The 21806-nt window shown below is 44.4% G+C and overlaps 1 protein-coding gene across 1 annotated transcript; it reads left to right on the top strand.

Moving 5' to 3' along the window:
• The first annotated feature begins 10304 nt into the window (after positions 1-10304).
• On the top strand, positions 10305-11568 carry bhlhe22 (basic helix-loop-helix family, member e22). The gene has a single exon (XM_061266124.1). The coding sequence runs from the start codon at positions 10452-10454 to the stop codon at positions 11295-11297; it is 846 nt and encodes a 281-aa protein (XP_061122108.1). The 5' UTR covers positions 10305-10451; the 3' UTR covers positions 11298-11568.
• Positions 11569-21806: the final 10238 nt, after the last annotated feature.

The raw sequence follows: 21806 nt of genomic DNA, 5'->3' as shown, positions 1-21806 counted from the left end.
TTTAAGATGGTTAAAAAAAAAGGAGTTGGCAAGATGCTCCACCCCCAAAATTTAAATTCCTCACAATCTAGCATTGCTCATTTGTCTGGTATGCATAATTATCGCCTCCAAGGATCCCAGGAAAAGTGACCTAAATTGGCTGCTTGGAAGCGTCCTGTGTCTTTTCAAGAATGGCTTCTCGAGACTTTTTTGTGGGTCTACTCGTGACAGACACATCTAGCAAATTTCACGTGTAGGCTCACATCTCTAGTGATAGCAGTCGTACAAAATCTCTTAGTTTCTTAGCAAAATGGCCGTCGTTGAGTCTTCACTTTTGGGACACTCTCCAACGGCCATTGTAGCACATCTATTAACATAGAGGTACTGGTTTCAGTTCTCCCAGATACAATCAAATTAGCCAACAATCGAACAAGGCACTTTGATAAAAATGCATATTGACCCACTTTTAAACGGCTATAATCAAATCCTAATGGTTTGTGGAATTTGCACGTTATCAGTTATTGGTATCTTCCGGACCGCCGCAAAGAAAGCATCGACGAACGTGTAAAGTGTTGCGCGATAACGACAACTCAATGGGAGTGAGTAAAGCCACGTTTAGCGGGTTAGCGTGAAGAGCTAACAACGGATTAAAGCCCATAACGAGCAGAGCGGCATCCTTATTTGGGACACCTGAAATAGGCCAGAGGCAGAGGAGCACTGGGAGGCTGCAGGGGAACCAAGGGGGGGCCTTAAGTGTGCTATCATAGGCGTCTCTTGTGCCTGCCTGCTTTATTTGCGGCAGTCAGGTTAATGAGTCCACCAGCCCACTTGATGTTGAGAGGCCTACCACAAAGAGCCGCCTCATTAGCGCTCGCCTGGCACGCCGCGCCCAGACAAAAGCCGCATTCACACTTGCTGAATGCCTTCATGCCGCTCAATGCTGCCAGCCGCGCTGAGGGGGGGGGGGGGGGGGGGGGGGGAGGCAACACCATGCCAGGCCATGCCCCCCACTCCCCGCATGCGTCCTGGACACTGGCCAGCCCTGACACGAGCCCTGCACCCATGTCGGAATGATAGTCTGGAACCATGAGAGTGCACCCAAAAAAGTCTGACATGCAGACGCTTCTTAGGTGGGGCACAACAGTCAGACGCAGCACTTTAGCGTTCCGTTTTTTACGTCTCATCGTACCTCTGCAATTATGAAAGAGAGCTTGCTAACATTGATTGTTAGCTAGTAGGGGTGTAAATCGCGGGTTTTGTCACAATACGATATCATATCGATACAAAGTACCACGATACGATATTTGCCGATATTTTAAACCCTGCTGTGATTCATTCACGATACATCACGATATAGTGCTCTACGATCGATAATTATTTTTTTTAATAAAAAATATAGAACAATATCCTGATTTATAACAATTCATACGCAAAATCAACAAGGTACTGCAAACTCTTTATTTAGGAAATTACAAAAGTATTAGTGCTTATTTTAACACTGAACTTTGATGTCGTGTTTTTTCTTTAAATGTGCGGCGAGATTTGTGCTCCCTGAATATTTGATCACCGCATGGCAGGATTTACAAACTGCACGTGTCTTGTCCGTTGAGTCATCTTTTCTTTGGAATCCAAAGTGCTTCCAAAGAATGACTTGAAGCCTAAAGGGGAGCCAATTTCCTCGTCTTTTTGGACACTAGCCATAGCACCAGCCCAGGAGCCGCGTACTAGTTGTCGACTCCCCTTTCACGTGCCTGCTCTGCTCACAACACAACACGCCGCTCACTGCAAAGAGGAAGCAAGCAACAATGAACTGGATTTCAAAATAAAGTAGCGCCTAATGTCCGAGGTCAAACACGGCGATATAAATCGATGTTTACGATTAGCATCGATGCCAATATATCGTGGAGCATTATATCGATTAATCGATGTGTATCGATGAATCGTTACACCCCTATTAGCTAGCTATCATGCTAACTGGGTCATGCTTACTCAGAAATACTGACATGTTACTCTTGTTTGGAAATGTATTATTCCTGTATTTTTTTCCCATCTCAACTATTTGTATTTATGGTCTATGTAATTATACTACACCTTTTTAAATGTGACATCATTTATTGCAAATTATTTTGTGGGCCACCAGGCGACATCTGGAAAGCCAGTTTGAGGAGCATGCTCTCAAGGCGTCCCATGACTAAGTTGCACCTCATGACTGATGCATGGGCAAAAGACTACAGTTCAGCGCTTCCCCGCCGGAGGGAAAATAATAAATAAATCAAATGCAATCCATTTCTCCTGAGTGGTGTGGGGGTCAGGAGGAGTTAAATATTTCCTGCATAGGCACTTGTCTATTTTTAGCTAACAGCTGAGCTGACTGCAGTGATGTCAGCGGTGGTGCTGATGGAATGCTTTGTTGTGTGTGCTGCAAATTGAGGGGTGGGAAGCGAGACGCAGGAGCCAAAATGGCCGCCGGTCGCAAAACACCCATCTCCTCAAGGTAGCGACGTTAGCATCGGGGCTAACCGAAAAAACCGCGCAAGTATGTACAGTATTTATAGTAAGCCTCAGGGTTCGTTCCCCGTGTCCCTAAAAGAGCATGGTTGCCAGGCAACCGTTATTGTTGCCATGGCGACGCATGTGTCGGCGTTAACTCAGAGGCGTAGATGCACGCTTTCATTCCAACGGTCGGCGAGTCAGTTGTTGGATGCGACGTCACGTGAGGCGTTAGCATATTGCGCTACATTGAATTATTGCCTGTTTGTTAAATTTTGCAAACACAATGTGGTTGTTTACTTTTTCTTTGACTTTTTAGCAATACTTATTTTCAAGCGGGATGTTGCAATTTACTCCCATGCAACAATTTACTCCTATTGCAGAACAAGTTATTTCCTTTGTCAGCTTTCTGTCACAAACGCCAAAGAAAAAAACAAAACAATAACAGTTCCAGTTGAGCTCCATACGGGTGCATGTAAAAGAAAAAAAAGCAGTTTTCCAAAGCGTGCTGATTGGCTAAGTCACCGGTCCGTTGGGGGATAAGAGTGCCCCCATATGCACACCAGGCATACTGAAGCGGGGTGAACACACACACAGCGATTTCTAACATCTTAACTGATTTTCAAAAGAGACTGCGGGCATGACAAGGAAAAGAAACTATTGTTAATTATTCAACTGGATTAACATTTACCATTGTTCTCCCTGAGTGTTATGCTAAGTAGTTGGGGAAGGAAAAATCCTCTGATCGAACCACAGGATAATCACTCTGGATTATCTGTCATAGACATTGTTTGATTTTTTTTTTTTAATCAAAAACGGAAAACTCCAATCAGAAATCATACCACATGCCACTATCAGGCCTTTGCCGAACTTTGATCAAAATAGAGGGGAAATTATACAAGAGAGGGAGGGGAGTAGTTTTGGGGGTGGAGGTGTTGGGGTAGGTCTGTGGATGTTGCTGGATGACATTTAGCTTCACAGAGGAAAGGGAGGTGGGGAATCAGGCGCCCTACATGCACGTATGACCTCCCGCTAATGTCGGTGTGTGTGTGTGTGTGTGTGTGTGGGGGGGGTATTATGGCTCTCCCTGGTTCAACCACATCAGACACTGTAGGTTCGCACTTTGGCCGCTAGCCAATCACAGGGCATGTAAAGACAACTGGCAGGATGATCAGTAAGGTTTCATTGAGACATCTCAACTCCTCTCAGCTCAGCAGTACGCCAGTAAAACGAGCAATTCTACACAGATGACAAAGAATATATGAGGACTGCATTCGCCAGACATTTTTTGCTGCACTGCTTGTGTTCAATAAGTTGCTTAAAGGGCAACACTGAGAAAATTTTTAAAATACTGTACATGGGATGATTCCCACTGGTGGGGAACGCCCGTATATAGAGCAACATTCGGTCATGATGGCTGCCTGCTTCCAAAATGGCGGAATTCCTCGCGTGTGTGTGTCTATTGTCCCGCTCCCAAACAATGCACACATGAATGGCACTGGGGCCTTTTTGCATGTGCGCGGGTCAGCGGGCGTGCCATTCGGGGTCCCCATGAAGCCCCACCACCACTCTCCTCGCTCACAATAAGCCGCACAATGGGGGTCACCCCTTCTTTTGTCACTTTCTCTCTCTCTCTCACGCACACGCGCCCACGTACGCACACACACAAACACACACACACACGCACACACACGCACTACTATTTGAGGGAGGAAAAAACTGCATCTATATATTTATATCACAAAACAGGTGTGTAGACTATCTATACTCTAGATTGGTGTTTGTGGCTGCAGAGAGTGACGTCAGCTATACTGCATGGAAGTCAATCGAGACTGGAAGTGGAAAAAAAAACTATGCCCAAATAAGGAGATGTGGGAGCGTGGCCTAAAACACACGTACTGGAGTGATGCAATCGATTCAGATTTATCCTATCAGTTTGCAGAGGAGAAAGAATACATGCCTGAGTACTGTTGTATATTGTCTGTCTACATGTATCGCTGCAGTTTGTGTTCAGATATTTGTTGTTTAAAATGTTAATATGCTAATTGTCAGCTCATGCAGCTATGAAAAGTCCCATTGTATGTTAGCCTTAAGTTAACGCGTAATTCTTTTACTGTATGTTTATACTGATGAACGACAACTGAGTATAGCAATAGACAGCGAAATGGCTTTTTCTTAAAGAGAATTTATAAATTACACCTGCCGTACTGCTCTTGGACTCTACAGTGTAAACTGCAACTACAGTAGTACCTGATTTTGTGTGTGTGTGTGCTACAATTTGCATACGATGCGATCAAGTGCAGCCCATTAATGGAGCCCTGGAAGCTTTTAAAAAGGATTAATTGCAACCAGTCCCTGCATAATTCATAATTACCAGACTGCACTAAAACGCATATATAAAAAAATAAGAGGACATCAAATAAAACGCGCGGTGTGCATTGTGTGAGGGTGACTGTGACGAAAGAGAGGGAGATAGAGAGACACTAATGCAGGGAGGGAAGAGGAAGAGGAGGAGGAGGGAGGGAGCTCGCACTCATTGGGATGCACACGACGACCTGCCCTCTTTCAGGCAGCAGCCATGCTTTGCAGCACTGCTCTCGCGCTCACCGGGAGCTTCAATATACACCGCCGGGAATACATATTTTAGCCTGCAGTAATGCTCGTAACACTGGTGCAAACGGACGGATAACGCGCCGACGCCGCTTTGGTGAGTATTCGCATCATCGTTTGCCGCTTTTATGCCGAGCCAAGCCATCGCGGTGCGCATGTGCTGCACTTGCCATTGTTATTGCGGTACGATAGCACAAATAGAGCCGGTTGGCTTCGTAGCGATGACGCCGATAAATGTGGAAGGACGATCAAGATAAAGGGAGCTTCGTAGCGGAGGAACTCCGGACGGGGCGGGGGGAGGGCGGGAGAAAGCGGAGAACACAGCCGGGAGCAGGTGAAGGGAGAGCGGCTATACGATGGGACGAGATGCCCGCCCCCACCCTTCTGCCACTTGCTCAAGCCTCCCCCGGTTCTCAAGTGGACGTCTTAAAATGGCGTTGCCCTTTGTTTGTGCACCCCTGCCCCCCTCCCTGCCCGCCCTCCACACGCGCACGCACAAACGCATTACCATTACGTACTGGGTTTTTTCACATTTACTAGTTATGAGACATTAAGCCGTAGCAGATGCCTCTACTGCTTTAATAAAAAAGTATACATTTTTCAAATTTAAAATTTAAATGACAAAAACAAATTATATGTGTGTGTGTGTGTGGGGGGGGGGGGGGGGGTGTTAATGCAGCAAGATTGCGCATGCGCACGAGTGAGGCGTTAACTATTAGTGCGTGCTTGTGTGCTTTTTTTCCCCTGGTGGAATAGAGCAATGTTGCGTAACAGGCACACGGGCATTTTTTTGCTGGGGGGCTGACACGCACGCTCACATTCAGATGCACCCGGACGCTCACGCTCGCGCACACTTCACACGCACGCACGCACATGCGACTCTGGGGGGAACGTCCATCCTCGTCGTCATTTTAGAATTTCAAGGACACAGGGGTGATAGCTGGTGGATGCTGGGTAATATAGAGAACATCTGTTTGCCTAGTGACGTCATCACCCCCCCCCTTCCATAAAACCACCACCACCAAAGTCTTCCTTCTCTCCTCCCATTATCCCAATCCTCTCTTGCGCTGAAGGCAGATGCCTCATTTGTTTAGCCGAAGAGTGGCGATTTAATCCCAAAGTCAGAAAGGAAAAAGGAGTTCAACACGATTTGCATCTGGACGAGGCCAAGATTCTTTTGTGTGTGTGTTCATTTTGTTGTCCTTGCTTTTGTTTTTTTTCCCCTCTAGTTGCAACCTGAAGAGGCTGGACTTTTACACTTTGAACGGATCTTTTTCTTCGACATTTTCATCTAGGATTCAAGCAGCAAGATTTATGCATTTTTGGATTAGAGTCCCTGTCGAATGGAATGCAGCAAGAGGATTGTGCGCGCGCACACGCACACACACACACACACACACACACACACACACACACACATATCCGGTCTGCGGGTTGCGTCTCTCCGTGTTCACAGCGGACCTTGATTTAATGTCTTACAATTAAGGCACGCGGTGAATGCCAAGAGATGATCCTCCTCGTCTTCTATCGGAATTTATTCATGTCTTGTACCGTCTAATTCAAATAAATATGTTTAAAAAGCAGGGGGGTTTTTTTCCTGTGGGTGTGCGCGCGTTGTGTGGAAAGGGAGCTGTCCGTTATATGTGGTGCTGAAATTTGAGCCTTTTGTTTCACTCAGCATAAATGCCGACACTCTCCACTCATTTATGCTCATATTGCAATGCAGCTCAGCGTTCCACATACGTTAAGAAATCTTATTTAGCCTGTATTGCAAGAATTTAACACACGCAATACTATAATAGTTTTGTCGTTTTGAAAAAAGTAATTGCCTTTAAATTAACGAGTCATTAGAAATTCGCAGTGATATGCAAATTTAAATCCAGGGTGTGTAAATTAATTTAATTGACGCTTAAATATGTGGTAAAATAAAGTCGTGGAGGGGAAAAAAGGATCTGACATGATTTGGTGTCAGCGCGCTACCTGGTGGCAATACCAGGCATTGCAGCATTCAGGGGTTCTTCAAAAGGGGAAGTGAGGAGCACACACAAATAAAAAGTTACAAAAAGGATTACGAGAAAAAAGTCGCAATGTTAGAGGTAAATATTTTCTGTAATTTTGAAATAGCTGAATACAATTATATAATTTGGAGGCGAAAGATATGAATCAGAATGTTGCAAAACTTAACTGAATGTTATGTTAAAGCCAGAAATAAGAGGAAAAGAAATTGCATTTCAATGTGTAATATTACGTGAATTATTTTCCTTTCAAAGGAAAATGAAGCACAATATAATATTTAAGTAAAGAATGCAATATTATTAGATCTTTTTTTTTCAAAGAGAAAGCAAGCACACACGTTGCATGTTGGTTCTTCGTGTTAATTTAAGAAAACCAACCAATGGCTCATGGACGTTATATTGGGCCCCACTGCATTTGATGTGCCCTGTGGTGCAATTCTAAAACTAAAAAAAGCTCAAACAACAATAATTGACCTTGCATCAGATTTAGACAAGAATTCATAATTTAGTCAATTAAAAAAAGTTTCCCATCCCCATTATAAGCAATGACCCCTCCCTTAATTAATGTGTGCAGGGAAAGTTCATCCAATCACGTCTTCTCTCAACTAATTTTCTGTTTATTTCCTTCAATTAAGAAAACAATCAACAGACATAGCAGAACATGGTGTCTGAGGGAAAACAATTACACTTCAATTAAAATCCAAACCATTAAGAGGATGGGGGGTGGGAAAGTACGAATAGCAGAAACGTTACAAGAATATCAAATAAAGGGATTTTATGATGCTGCGTCACAATGACGCAGTATGATAGTTTTGACCCGTGTAAAAAAAAACTGTCCAGGTCTCAGGTGGGGAAGTGCATTTTCCTACAGTAAGTCTATAGCGCTATTCTGTGGCAGGAAGTGTTCATTACAACAAACTAAACAATTTTGAGACGTCACTAGATTACAGCACGAAAACTGTCACTCCAGAATGAATGAGAATGTGAGTATGGCGCTCCCGTATGGACAAAAGTAGTGCCTACAACTAACATTTAAAAACAAATTGAGAGCTAGAGTTATGGTGTTTGTGCCAAAAATACAAAACGAATGCTATACAGTAACATTTTGAAAGACAAATTGAGATAATTGTGCTAAGATTAAATTTTTATCATGAAAAGTGACATAACCTCAAGGGGCGGACCTGGGGAGGGGTATAGAGCGGTTTGAATCAACTCTAATTTTGCGGTGAAAAGTCAAGCCACTATCCCTTGCAAGATTTGGCAAGGGATAGTGGCTTGATAGCAGCGAAGGAGTTACGATGAGAACAGAGGAAGTCTCAGGAACACCTTCATGGCCAATCGACTCGCCCTAATGAGACAAGATGGGGCCGGGGCGCGGTGCGGTGCCCATTATGGCCTCAGACTGTCAGCACTTTGGTAATGAGGACGGCGCGGCGGCTGGACAGCCAGCGAACATGAATATACATTAGCTTGACATGACGCAAATTTACTCAATGTGACCTCATACCAAGGGTCGACTTCAATGTAGCTTGAAAGCGCCCCCCCACACACACACACACAATAAATTAATCTGTTCCAAGGTCAGCATCATAACACACCTAACATATGCGAGCTACCGCTTCTTCCTCCCCAAATACAGAGATCGTCAAACAAAGACGTCCTACTTCCTTGACAAAAGCCCGACTGTTCATTGGCAAAATGTTTGAAACCGCTTGTCACCGCTAGGAGGCACGATTCCTCTCCATACAAGAAGAACCACTCTAAGGCCGCGAGGAAAAAAAGTCAGGAAAAGCCAACTAGAACACTTCAACTTCATTTGAGTTCAACTTCATCAGCGGTGGCTATTAGGGGTGTAACGATTCATCGATACACATCGATTAATCGATATAATGCTCTACGATTTATTGGCATTGATGCTAAACGTAAACATCGATTTATATCGCCGTGTTTGACCTCGGACATTAGACGCGACTTTATTTTGAAATCCAGTTCATTGTTGCTTGCTTCCTCTTTCCGAGAGCAGTGCGCGCGGCGTTGTTGTGTTGTGAGCAGAGCAGGCACGTGAAAGGGGAGTCGACAACTAGTACGCGGCTCCTGGGCTGGTGCTATGGCTAGTGTCCAAAAAGACGAAGAAATTAGGCTTCAAGTCATTGGTTTGGAAGCACTTTGGATTCCAAAGAAAAGATGGCTCAACGAACAAGACACGTGCAGTTTGTAAATCCTGCCATGCGGTGATCAAATATTCAGGGAGCACAAATCTCGCCGCACATTTAAAGAAAAAACACGACATCAAAGTTCAGTGTTAAAATAAGCACTTTGTATACTGCAATACTCTTGTAATTTCCTAAATAAAGAGTTTGCAGTACCTTGTTGAATTTGCGTATGAATTGTTATAAATCAGGATATTGTTCTATATTTTTTATTAAAATATATATATATATCGATCGTAGAGCACTATATCGCGATATATCGTGAATGAATCGCAGCAGGCTTTAAGATATCGGCAAATATCGTATCGCAGTTCTTTGTATCTATATGATATCGTATCGTGACAAAACCCGCGATTTACACCCCTAGTGGCTATTTAACTTGATTTTGAATGTGATTAATGTTAAATTAATTTCCACTCAGAGGTTGTGCATGCTTTTTAAAAAATGTTCCCCTCCAACTGAGTTTTACAGTTTTTAAGTCCCGTTAATGGTGGACAGAGACAGTCTAAAATCATAGCTTACCTTTCACAACGGAGCATGGGTTCAATATTTATCGTTCTATTCATTTATCATCTCAATCCAGATGAGTTGTAGGAAACGTTACAGTCCACAAGATGGCAGAAGAAGCACGGGTGTGTTTTTAGTACAATCGCGTCGTGGGAATACTGAGTTAAGCGTAACAACAGAACAATAGAAAAGTCTACAAACACACGCTGGGATGTAGATTTTGAACCCCACGTTAATAGAAACCAAAAAACATTGTTTGTTTGCTTAATTTTGGTGGGTGTTTCAGCGCGAACATCAAGTTTTATAGTCGGAATGATGTGTGGCTTGAAAACAACATCCGAAGGGCTCAAGTGTGCAAGTGGCGTTAATTAAAACGTTAAGATGCTTTCGTAGGTGGGGTGCCAGGGGTGGGGGGTCCCAATGCACGAATCCTTTTTAATAACCCGCCTCTGGATAATAATGAACAAACGAGGACGAGAGAGGGAGAGGAAGGAAGAGAAGGCGCAAGAGCGCGAGAGTCTCCTCCTCTTCCTCAGCATCTCCGCTGACAAGTGTGACAGCGTCAAACTCGCAGAGGGCAACGTCAGGGCGAGACGTGTTGTCAAGAGTTACCCCCCTTCCCCTCCCGCCGAGGCGCGCCATGGACCGGAGGCTCAACTTGAGCGGCGACATCTTCCACAAAACTCTGAGCGCCGTGTCGAGCAAGAAGATGCACAATCCGTACCGGGGTGGCGCGGAGCTGCCGACCCGCGAGCGCCAATCTTCACCGGGCATGGGCTGCTTCGAACGTGGCGACGCGGACCCCATGCAGCCGGGAGGACTGGCCGGGGTGCGGGCGGCGGCTCTGGGTTTGCCCACCGGCTCGCTGTGCGTCAAGTACGGCGAGAACGCGTCCGCGGCCGCAGCGGCGGCGGAGAGCAGCGGGGGCGAGCAGAGTCCGGACGACGACAGCGACGGCCGCTCATGCAGCGACATGCTGTTGCTGGCCGACCGCAAGAGTAAACCAGAGGGCGGCAAGAAGAGCAAAGAGCAGAAGATGTTGCGGCTCAACATCAACGCCCGCGAGCGGAGGCGCATGCACGACCTGAACGACGCGCTGGACGAGCTCCGCGGCGTCATCCCTTACGCGCACAGCCCGTCCGTGCGTAAACTCTCCAAGATCGCCACTCTGCTACTGGCCAAGAACTACATCCTCATGCAGGCGCAGGCGCTGGAGGAGATGCGCCGGCTGGTGGCCTACCTCAACCAGGGCCAGGCCATCTCCGCGGCGGCCATCCCGGGCACTACCGCGTTGGCAGCGCCACCCGGCCTTGGCACCTACGAGCCGCCACCTCCGCCGCCACCCGGCTACCCCTCCTTCCCCTCCAGTGCAGCCGGGTTGGCCGCCGCGGCAGCTGCCGCAGCTACGTCCTCCTGCCCCAACAAGTGCGCCCTTTTCAACACGGCCGCGTCCAGTCTCTGCAAACAGTGCACTGACAAGCCTTAACCCGGCCCGGACAAAGGTTAGAGACTCCATACCGACACTTTTCTAATACTTACAGTCAATACTTGATCGTGTACATAAAGTCGTCCTTTAAGTGCTGGCGTGAATGACTACATCGGACCTCTACGTGGAGATGTTTTTTTTTTTTTTTGTCGCCGGGACCTGACAACTTTTTACCCCACTTTTGAGGGGGATCGAACCTGCAGCTTCCCCCTTTTTGAAATTTTGTTTACTCTGTGGAATGTTACAATTCAGTCTGATGTTTATGTTTATTATGTTGCAGAGACACTGTGAAAATTATTCAATGTGTCTTTTTTTTTGGGAGGGGGGGGGGGTAATTTATTCATGTCCAATGCACTTGCTGGTCTTTTTTTTATATTTTAATAGATCAGACGGTTGTCAAGTCGGGTTGTGTAGATAGACTCGAGTTATTCTATGAGCAGAGGGCCCGTTTGTATGTATCTGAGTGTTGGGAAAAAGATTTATTAAAATATTTTGAACAGCAGACAAGAGCCAAATGTTCATTCCTTGCCTCAAGATAGAGTAAACAGGTTATTTAACATGTGGAATTTGTTTCTAAAAATCGATTCATTGATTTATTTGTCTTTAGAAAACAAAATTTTTAAATACTTCAAATTGTTTGGAAATGAAAAAAATATTTTTGCTGAGGGAAGGGGGAAAAAAAAGAGATGATCGGAAAAAACAATTTCAGGACCAGACAGAGAATTGATAACAGGAACCAAGTGTAAATGTGCTGATTTCAAAATCTTATTCTTACGAATGTGGCATAATTGTGTTAACAAAAAGGGGGTTTGTGTTTATGATGAGCACTTTGGACATGAGAGCCCATCGCTGTGTCCCACTTCATCCTGTCACGCTCCCTCATCTTCCTTTGGGAAAACAAGATTTCTTTAAATCAAACTAAAGAACAACACACATTATTACTCAAACGTTAAAAAAAATAGACATTTTAAAATGACAGAAGCATTTAATAACCCGTAGCAATATTCATATTAGCCCGGAAGCGACAATTGATTCCCTCGGGGAGAGAGCTGGAGTCATATGTGTGAATTTGTGTGGGTGCGCTTGTGTGTTACTTCATTCGCATAAATGCATTTTTGTGTGAGTATGAGTGTGTGTGTGTGTGTGTGTGTGTGTGTGTGTGTTGGTAGCAAATTCTGCTTGGCCCTGAACAAGTAGGAAGGCCTAAAAACAAGGCAGAGGTTTTATTCCAAAGAAAAAAAAGCACAATTCATATGACTGTAAGAAAAATAATACTTGACTTTAAAGCAGTAAAATAAAACTTAATAAAAACAATTACAAACGCTTGTAAGCAAAACTGACATGGACATATTTTGGAAAACAAGCCTGATAAAATAAAGGCCAATACCCAACATAAATGCCCGAGACCTAGTGCGAAAAAATATTACCCGAAGGAGGAGTAAAGTCACAATATTATGAGGAAAAATTGCGGATTTCCCAGATTTAAGTCATTTTGTGCATTACAAGAAAACAAGTAATTCACGATTTAATTTACAACACAAGTTTTATTTAAGTTATTTTTAAAAAACGTTTTAAGGTTTACTATAAAACTATTCACCTTCCCGAAATGTTCTTTTTTTTCTTCTTTCAAGCAGCACATATTTTGTACTGCTGTGTTTGTATTAACGAAACAAACAAAAGAACCACAAATTAGATTAAATTATGGTTACATTACAAAAATGTTTGTTGGCCTGATAATGAAACTCAATAGACAACAAGTTACCCAAACTAAGCGCTTTTTTTTATACCCACCATAAAAATGTCCAATTTACTTTATCCTATTGGTAAAGGCAAAAAATGCTGATAAAGTCTGAATCTACACAAGCGCATGAAATTGAAACATCCTATCAGTGATGAGGGACATTCCGGCAGCGAGGAAAATAGCAATCCAAAGATATATGATCAACAGAAATATGTGACGGCATGGTTCAGGCGCCAAATCAGTCACACTGAGCACTAAGTCATCGCATGACAACAAAGTGATAGGCGTACATTGCGTTACCTCATAAAAACACAAGTCAAGCAAATACATGTTGCTTGGGTTCAATACGCGGCCGTCTTTTGATCAGGTATTCATATTTCCGCTTGTCGCTTCTATAGCTTCTGCTATCATGTGAACAAGATGTCAGGAAAAGCCTACTAGATCACCAGAACTTTATTTTAGACTTCTAAATTGCTCCTTAAATCACTCCCATCAGGAATACCTGGCACTTCAAGAGGGGTGTGTAGACTATTTATACCCACTTTACTTTCTATCATACTATTTTTGTGATGCAGACGGGCCTTTAATTAGCCACATCTTGTTAATTTTGGGTGGCTCACTTTAGCTTCGCCACTATTTATGTACCCGTTCAAGACAATTGATGTAGTGATCAGTCCAAATGTGTTTTCATAATGAGTGACTAATTTATTAATATGTGAAGTCAGGTAAACATATGGCGTTTATCTCGGTTGGGGGGGTACGATAATGCTTCGTGGGAAATACGATTGTTGGATAACATGTCAGAATATTCCATCTGCAGCCATATTAATCAGATTAAAATCCCCTAATCCCCTCCTCCTTATTTACTCTTTGTACTGTAATCGGATGTGCTTTTATTGCGGGAGGATTAAAACGGGTCAAATCAGTAATTTTTGAGGTCAAAAACAACACGTTGGAGTGGGGGAAAACAAAAACACCATAAAAAGTTGTTAAGAAAAAAAAGAATTGCTTAGTCCGATTATGCACAGGAGCATGAGTAGGGAGCGTGGGGGAAGGGGAGGGGAGGGCATGCGTGTCACGCTGCCTGATCAATATGCAGATGGCAACCTGCTCAGAGTTCATTAATGCTGAAGCGAGGTGGATTTCATCTCCTGTCTGTGATGTTCATTAACTCCAACCTCCGTGTTGAAATAAAGACACGATGATGACACAATAACAGTGGGACGTGCTCACACACACAGACACGTGGCCTGACCAATAGCGAGCAGAGAGCCGCAACGTATCCGAGGCTGTTATGACGCCGACAGGGTCTTGTTTACATGTTCAAAAGTGCTCATCAACTGATCGCCCGACACGTTTTTGATTAGAATGTAATCTCCAGATTAAGACGCGTTACGGACAAGGTCGATAACGGTGTGAAAGGACGAATAAAAAAAGACAAATAAGTGCTCATAGAACACGAGAACCATTTTAGTCATTCTTTGTTTTAGCCGCCAGATTATTCGTCTCCATGTATGGTCATGGAACGTGTTAAACTGTATTTAGCTATTAAACAATAAGTAGCTTTATCTTCTAGCTGCGACATCCCCTGCAAGATCAGAATGAATTCATACTTAGCTTTACAGATGCCACCAGATTTTTTTGGCGCCTTTTTCAATCTGTAAAATATTTCTTTCTGTATTTTACAAAACCAATCGCAGTTTTTTTTACAATTTTACCTGAACGTAGTATGAAAGGCCGGTCGTGGTTTAGTGTATCCTAGCTTAGCTGGGTACCGGCGGCTCCGTTGTAGCGTCGTGGTCGCGGGGCTTTAACAGCCATGAATGCCAAGCACGGGGGAAGGCGGGCCAGGCCAAGCGGAACCGTGGCGGTCCCGTGTCCTTGGCTGCTCGTCGGCCTTCACCTCGCACCCTACCCCGCGCACCCCGCACGGTGAATTTTATGGCTAATTTCCGGCAATTTATCCTGGCACTTTTCCGAAGAGACATTCCTGCGGGAATAATGTGCGGGAATAATGTGCATAATTTGCATAAATCATTCTGATAGAACGCATATCAGCGTGCATGGCTCCACCCCTCCTCCCCGTACACACTCCTTGTCTGATGCGCCGGCATTTACTTTGTAATCAAAACTGACTCCAATGCACGCAAGGGGGGGGTCACGGTTTTGACGAGTAACTATAATGAATGTAGTTTTTTTAGACAAAACAATGACTCTATCCTCTCCAAAAATGGGGGGGGGGGGACGTCTTGGTCAAATCAACAACCTGATGTCGGTGCCTTATTTCAATGGATCAGGTATCATAAAGACCGCCAATACCAACCAGTGCAACCACCGATCCTTAAAATGCCCTCTTGTGATTTTTCGACAACCTGGAAGTAAATAAGCACAGCTGTCTGAATCGTATCTTTTGCTATTATTTCAGATGCAATGTTTACTTACGGTTCATTATTAGTGTGTTTATTTTATTTTATAATTTGTAGCAGCCATCTCCAGCAGTATCGCCGCTGACAAGTGGACAGCTGTCGGCCGGGTAGACGTTAATCACAATAATACAAGGCGGGGTAATCAAGACTCGGTGATGGTGTGCTAAATGACACGCCCCGACGTACGCGGCCGAACCAGTCGCTCGTAGAGGGATTCACGCGAGAGCCCCCCGTCGGAGAGGGCAGGCGATGATGATGATGATGAGGCGGGTGCACAGCCATCCAGACAATAATTACTCTTTGACTTCGCTCGCATTAGGAGTCAGTCAAAGCAGATTAATTTCGACTGATAGCATTGGTACCTCCTAAATGCAGATTCTCCTAATAAGAGTGAAATTGCAGAGAGCGGCCCGCCACTTTGTTGGCCTTACGCGAAGAGACAAGGTCTTATTCTTTTGCATAAATCACAGCGCGCTCTGTGATACCCCGTTGTCGCCTCCGGAATAGCGCCGGCGACATTAACGCGTCTCGTCTGATGCCGTCGCCGGCCGGGGCCCCTCTTGCTAAATACCACGAGACCCCGAGAATTAGCCCGAGCGCGGAGGACGGCATCTGTTTGTGTGCTTGTGCCGAGCAACCGAGGCAATTTGCAGCATGCTGAGTGACCGGCTAATAAACGCTAACGTATTCAATACCCCCCCCCCTACGTCTTGCTACACCTGCCGTGCACATTTGTTAGCGCGCTAATGCTAGTGGATTTCTATTACAGATGTTTCTTTTGGAATAGACCAGTGGCAGTGTCGTTGAGACTGTCAGCGGGTTAGCAAAGATTACTTTTGATTTGAAACCAAAAGTATCAATCCTTTCCTCGGGGGCCTAATCCCTACATGTTTTCCAAGTTTCCCTTGTTAAACACACCTGATTCAAATGACCAGTTCATCCTCACGTTCTGCAGGAGCCTGATTAATTTAATCAGGTGTGTTTAACGAGGGAAACTTGGAAAACATGTAGGGATTCAGCCCCCGAAGAAAGGAGTTTGACATCCCTGTTTAAACCATCAAAAGACCTGTTATGAATTACAATTTGTACTAACTAGCGGGGGAAGAGAATGACAACTAAAAGTGATGGACATTACATGGCGTAGCATCAAAAATGTTCCATGTTCATCTTTAAAGAAACCTACGGGCGATTGTTGACTTGCCTGCAAACAGCAGCTCACTATGATCTACTAGCCAAAGTGACACCCAGTGACAACGCTCAGCAGACCAAACACAAAATGGCCGCCCAGTGCCAAAGCCCATCTTGGCTTTCACTTCATATCACACCAAAGCTCCTGGCTGGGAGCCTTTCCAGTGAATCCACAGATTAAAAATAAACCCACAAAGGTGTTATTCAACTTTTTTTGATTATATTACCCTCATCTAGGACTATGAATCGTGGGTAATTTACTGGTCAGCGCTTTCAAGGTCACGTAGCTGGCAGAGCGAGAGACGCGCCCCGACTTGTCATCGTTTTGAGCCTGGCAGCCAAAGAACATGATGGAATCAAATAATGAGAGTGCAAAAGGCAGAGATGAGCACGACTTAGCGCCTTGATGAGGCTAATTAAAACATGCCAGGACACGGGGAGGGCCCCGCCAAGGATCAGCGGGTGCTAATGGGTACCCCATAGGCTCGTCGATTTTACATCGAAATGATGATGTCATGGAAACGTAGCGATCATTGGAGAAACCCAAGAAAAGATTGGCTGTGTCAGCAAATTGAAATTGGGCCCTATTCAATTACACTAAAGACTTTTTGCACAATAAAAACATTTAATTATTGGACAATTAACGGGACGGCTCTGTGGTTGAAGGTCACATTAGCTATGATGCGATTGGCTAACGTTCTTTAATGAGAAACCAGACTGCTTCTTATTTCTGATGCTCATGAGATGTTTAGTCATGGCCTTTAGGGTGCATTTATTAAATATCTTGCGACATTAGCGTTATATAAAAAAAAAATAACGTATGAAATATTTCATCATAAATTGTGTTTACATTGTTTTGGACATGAGTGAACTTACAAAACATACATTTCTCAATTCAAATAGTTAGGAAAACAAAGGGCCACAATTTGTTAGCATAATTAGCACAATAAACATCAGCTAGGATAGAATGCTAACAAACGCTAAGACATTTTAGCAACAATTTCATTCCGCATAACATGAATTTACTTTCGCGTCCGTCCGTCTGCCGGCTAGCGTAAGCGGCACTGACAATTTGTGTGTTTAACTGAGCTTCAGTTCCAACATCCAACCTGCCTTATGGTGCAGAAAAAAAAGCCACGGTGTGGATATGACAACGCTGATCGGCTATAAAAGCACTTAACGACCCCGTCGCTCACCTCCTCGACTGTCGGTTATGGCTCTACTTAACACTTCGTCACCTCCTCAAGCCGTCAGACAAATGAAATCTCTTGAAGACGCTGCCGCTTGAGGATCAACCAGTCACAAAATTGAGACTCGTTTTATGTAAAAGAAAAAAAATATACAATATTATATTTGCAATATTATGACTTTTACTTTTACTTTTCCATTATTCCTTTTTAGTAAGACTGGTGGGCAAACAAATTCTCAAAAAAAAATCTATTGTTGAAAGACTACAACTTTGTTTTTCTGTCAAATTCCTCATTCTGCGAAGGTGAGATGAAACTGTGCAGTGCGAAATGGCAACAACGAGAAATTTAGTCCGCCGCTCACTGCGGGTTTGTTTGATCTGTCACATTTTTAATGACCTTTCCGGAGGCGACCCCCCAAATTTGCATGCTGGCGTAATGAAAAAATGTAGGAGCGGAGCATATTTCAGCAGGCCTGTCAAACTCACTCCCACCCCTCGCCAGAGCCTTCAGGAACTTCATTTCCGCCGACGTCTGTTCTCGAGGCCGAGTGGGACAAAATCAGTGTTTGCACGCATTTCCAGAAAGTTTTTTTTATTTTTGCCTTGAAAGTAAAGTTCACGCACGCACGCACGCACGCACGCACGCACGCACGCACGCACGCACGCACACTATAAGGGGCATGCATGAAATATTTTCTCCTTGAACAAATCAGGCCCATCTAGCTTGTTCCCATTTTTCCTTTGAATATGAACCTGTTTTGCGAGCTTGTTAGGAAGATTTGGTGGGCCCACTGACAGTGACGTGAGCTGGGCCTTGGCAGAGCTGACATGTGGGACGCGAGAGTCTGCTGCACCACCACGCGAGAGCAATTAGAGACAAGGCTTCCCCAGACAGGTCTGGACTCGGCTACGCGGCGGACGGATACGTGGACTCCCAAGTCGTTATTGACATGACATGCGTGGCCGCTCAGGGTGACAATCAAGGGGTCATGGCAGTAATCAGCTAAATAAAGCGCACGAGTCAGCGCATCACAACGGATTTGCCGAGTGAAGTGATTTAACAAAAAAAAAAGAAGTTACTATAAGGCACCAGAGCGCACTGGCTAATTAGCAGTGGCACTATAACTAATTTTTACAGCTAAACATAATGAGTTCAGTCTATTAATTAATATAATCACCCATTACGGCGTTGGCCCGATTTCACGCGCCGTGTTACAAATTTGTTTCTAGGGACGATTTCTGTGCTCACAATGTTGTAATTAAAAGGATGGAAGGCTGGCGCATTTCTCGCTGTCTTTTTGTCACGTCCAAAGTAAACCACTCAATAGACTTGAAATCGATTCTGAAAGGAAAGTGCCAGAATGATGGCATCATGATCGCCAATTCATCAAATAATTATTAGGCTCGCCATTAATAGATAAACATCATTTGCGTCGTCAACTGTTTTGTCAGCCTCCGAAGACAGTCCGGGTTCTTAAGGGACTGCCGGAGGAGCCCGCTTAACACGGCGGGCCCTGCTCCCCCGGCTGTGAAGGTGACACGGCGACGCTACACGTAGAACAAGCCCTTTTGATTAATCACAGGATATTTACTAGCTCACATCCAATCAAGGGCCGCCGGATCACCGGGGTTGGAAATTACACAGCAGAGTTAACCTGTCACCTGCCAGTGCTATAAGCACACTTTCGACTTTAAACACACACACACTAAACACACACACACACATGGGCTCCGAAGTGATTGTTTTATTTCCTGCAGAAACAACATAACTGCAGTCGTGTCGTTTGATATAAAACCCTATGGCAGAGAGGGGGGACGAGCCATTTATCTCAAGGTGCTGCTCATAATGGGATATACGCCAAGTTAACAACTGTACATTTGATGCAGAGGACAAACTGTGCTTGATAAAGCACACGTAGCATAAGCCGGCATCTTTGTAGGGTGTCGCTCAAATTTAAAATAGAAATATATTGTTGTTGATGAATCAGTTTGTCCAAAATGACTTCATTTGATCAAAAATAAAGAAAACTATATACCGTTTTTTTCCATGTATAATGCGCCCCTATGTATCATACGCACCCTAAAAATGGCATGTTGATGCTAAGAAAAAGCCTGTACCCATGTATAATACGCACCCAAATTTTGAGTCCTACTTAAGTCCGTAAACGTAAAATTATTTCAGAAAAAAGACCATCTTTGGGAACAACCGGATGTTATTCTGCCGGTCAGTATCACTGCGCATGCGCTAGCAAACTCGATAGCGAAGAAATGTTTCGGATTTGTGTAGGGTACATTGTGACAGCAAACGAGCAGGTGATCGAGCAACCGTCTGATACGAGAGCATTGTGTTCGTATGGAGCGTGTTTGAAGTGAACAGCAGAGAAGAAAGCGCATCTGTAATGGCGGCCTCCGTATCATATCCGGATTAAAAAAAAAAAAAAAACGTTTTTTTTTTACCCATGTATAATGCGCACCCCAGATTTTAGGACAATAAATTAGTTAAATTTTGCGCATTATACATGGAAAAAAACGGTAATTCTTGGCCAAAGTTGAGCTGTCAATAAATGCTACAACGATAACAAATGTTGACGCGATCGGAATAAAAATGCAACCTGTGTTCATAGAACAAGAAAGTATCGGAAGCAGTCAAGGTCATAGCGTGAAATCAAAATGACTTTTCCTTAAAAAAAAAAAAGACAGTTCTAGTATGATTAAAAGTCCAAGATAAAAACGAAATTGAAATGAACATAGTATTCCAACCCCGGTCCAGATGATGTCAAACAGTGCGTGACACCACTCGCGACGTAACCTTTGGGCTGATCCGCATGCTGTCCTTCACGGTTAGCGCGCCTAAGCCAGGCGGGAAAAGGCAACCTTACTGTGTTTGCGCACGATGCTAAATGTCACTCCGCGGGGAGGCCCGTCTCATTTCAAAACAATTTCAACATTTTCTAACGTGCCGCCCAAATCAATGTATGACTCCTTTGGCAAAGCGATAAGGGTAGCGACACGGTTGGGGGGGTGGGGGCGACGACGAGGCTAGATAAAACACTTTTGTTAGCTTCCGCGCGATAGATCACTTAGCGCCAGCGCGCGGTATCTCTGGACAAATAGTCTATTAGACGGGAGCGCTTTTGTCAGTGGCGCCGTCGTCCTGATATTTCCTGGGAGTGACGAGTCGTATTAGCCGCCAGGAGGGAGAGTAATTTCCGTGTCACATCGCTTTAGCCCGACCCCCGCTGACAATCGCAAAGACGAGGGCGCGCTTACCAAACTTAATCACATTTGCCTTTTTAATGGCATCACTTCACCATGTTGGCCCGGGACTTCGCACTCACTCGGTATTGTGTGAACGCAAACTGACTCGTCTTCAATAACAGCCTAAAATCGAGCTTATTTCAAAAGAATGAGACATTGCGAAAAATAAAATAAAAGCTCATTTACATTTCTAAATAATTTGTGCTATTTTAATCAATAATTGGGCCAAAAATTCACAGTAAAAGGATATACTGAAGGAAAAATAGAAGATCAGACATCAAATATTCAGAGCAACTTGCAGTTCTGCGAGAGGGCAACAAAACACTTGTGGTAAAACAAGAATGTTCCGAGGACATTCTGTCAGATTCGGCTCTTTTGTACAGATTTCATCACTGGGCCGACATGGCGTAATGCGTTCAAACATTTTGACATGGCACACGGCGCGCCGAGAGCCTCTCCGCTTGTGAATAATGAATGGGCAGTATGCACCGAACAGCTGTCTCACCTACCGCCTCTCTACCTCCGTCGCTCCAGCTTGTTATCACGACATCACCTGCCCAATCGGCGGCCGCTCGGCGTCTTAATGAGGCCGTCCGCCTTCGGCCAAAAGGAGAGAAATGACGCTTTGGGCTATCCTCGCGTTCTTTGAGCCACGCTTCATATTTAATTCAGAGCTTGTGTATTTCTTTGGGATTGTGACATCTGTT

The sequence above is a fragment of the Syngnathus typhle genome, linkage group LG19 (genome assembly GCF_033458585.1).
Source record: "Syngnathus typhle isolate RoL2023-S1 ecotype Sweden linkage group LG19, RoL_Styp_1.0, whole genome shotgun sequence".
Taxonomy (NCBI): Eukaryota; Metazoa; Chordata; class Actinopteri; order Syngnathiformes; family Syngnathidae; genus Syngnathus; species Syngnathus typhle.
This window is presented reverse-complemented; position numbering and strand designations above follow the sequence as displayed.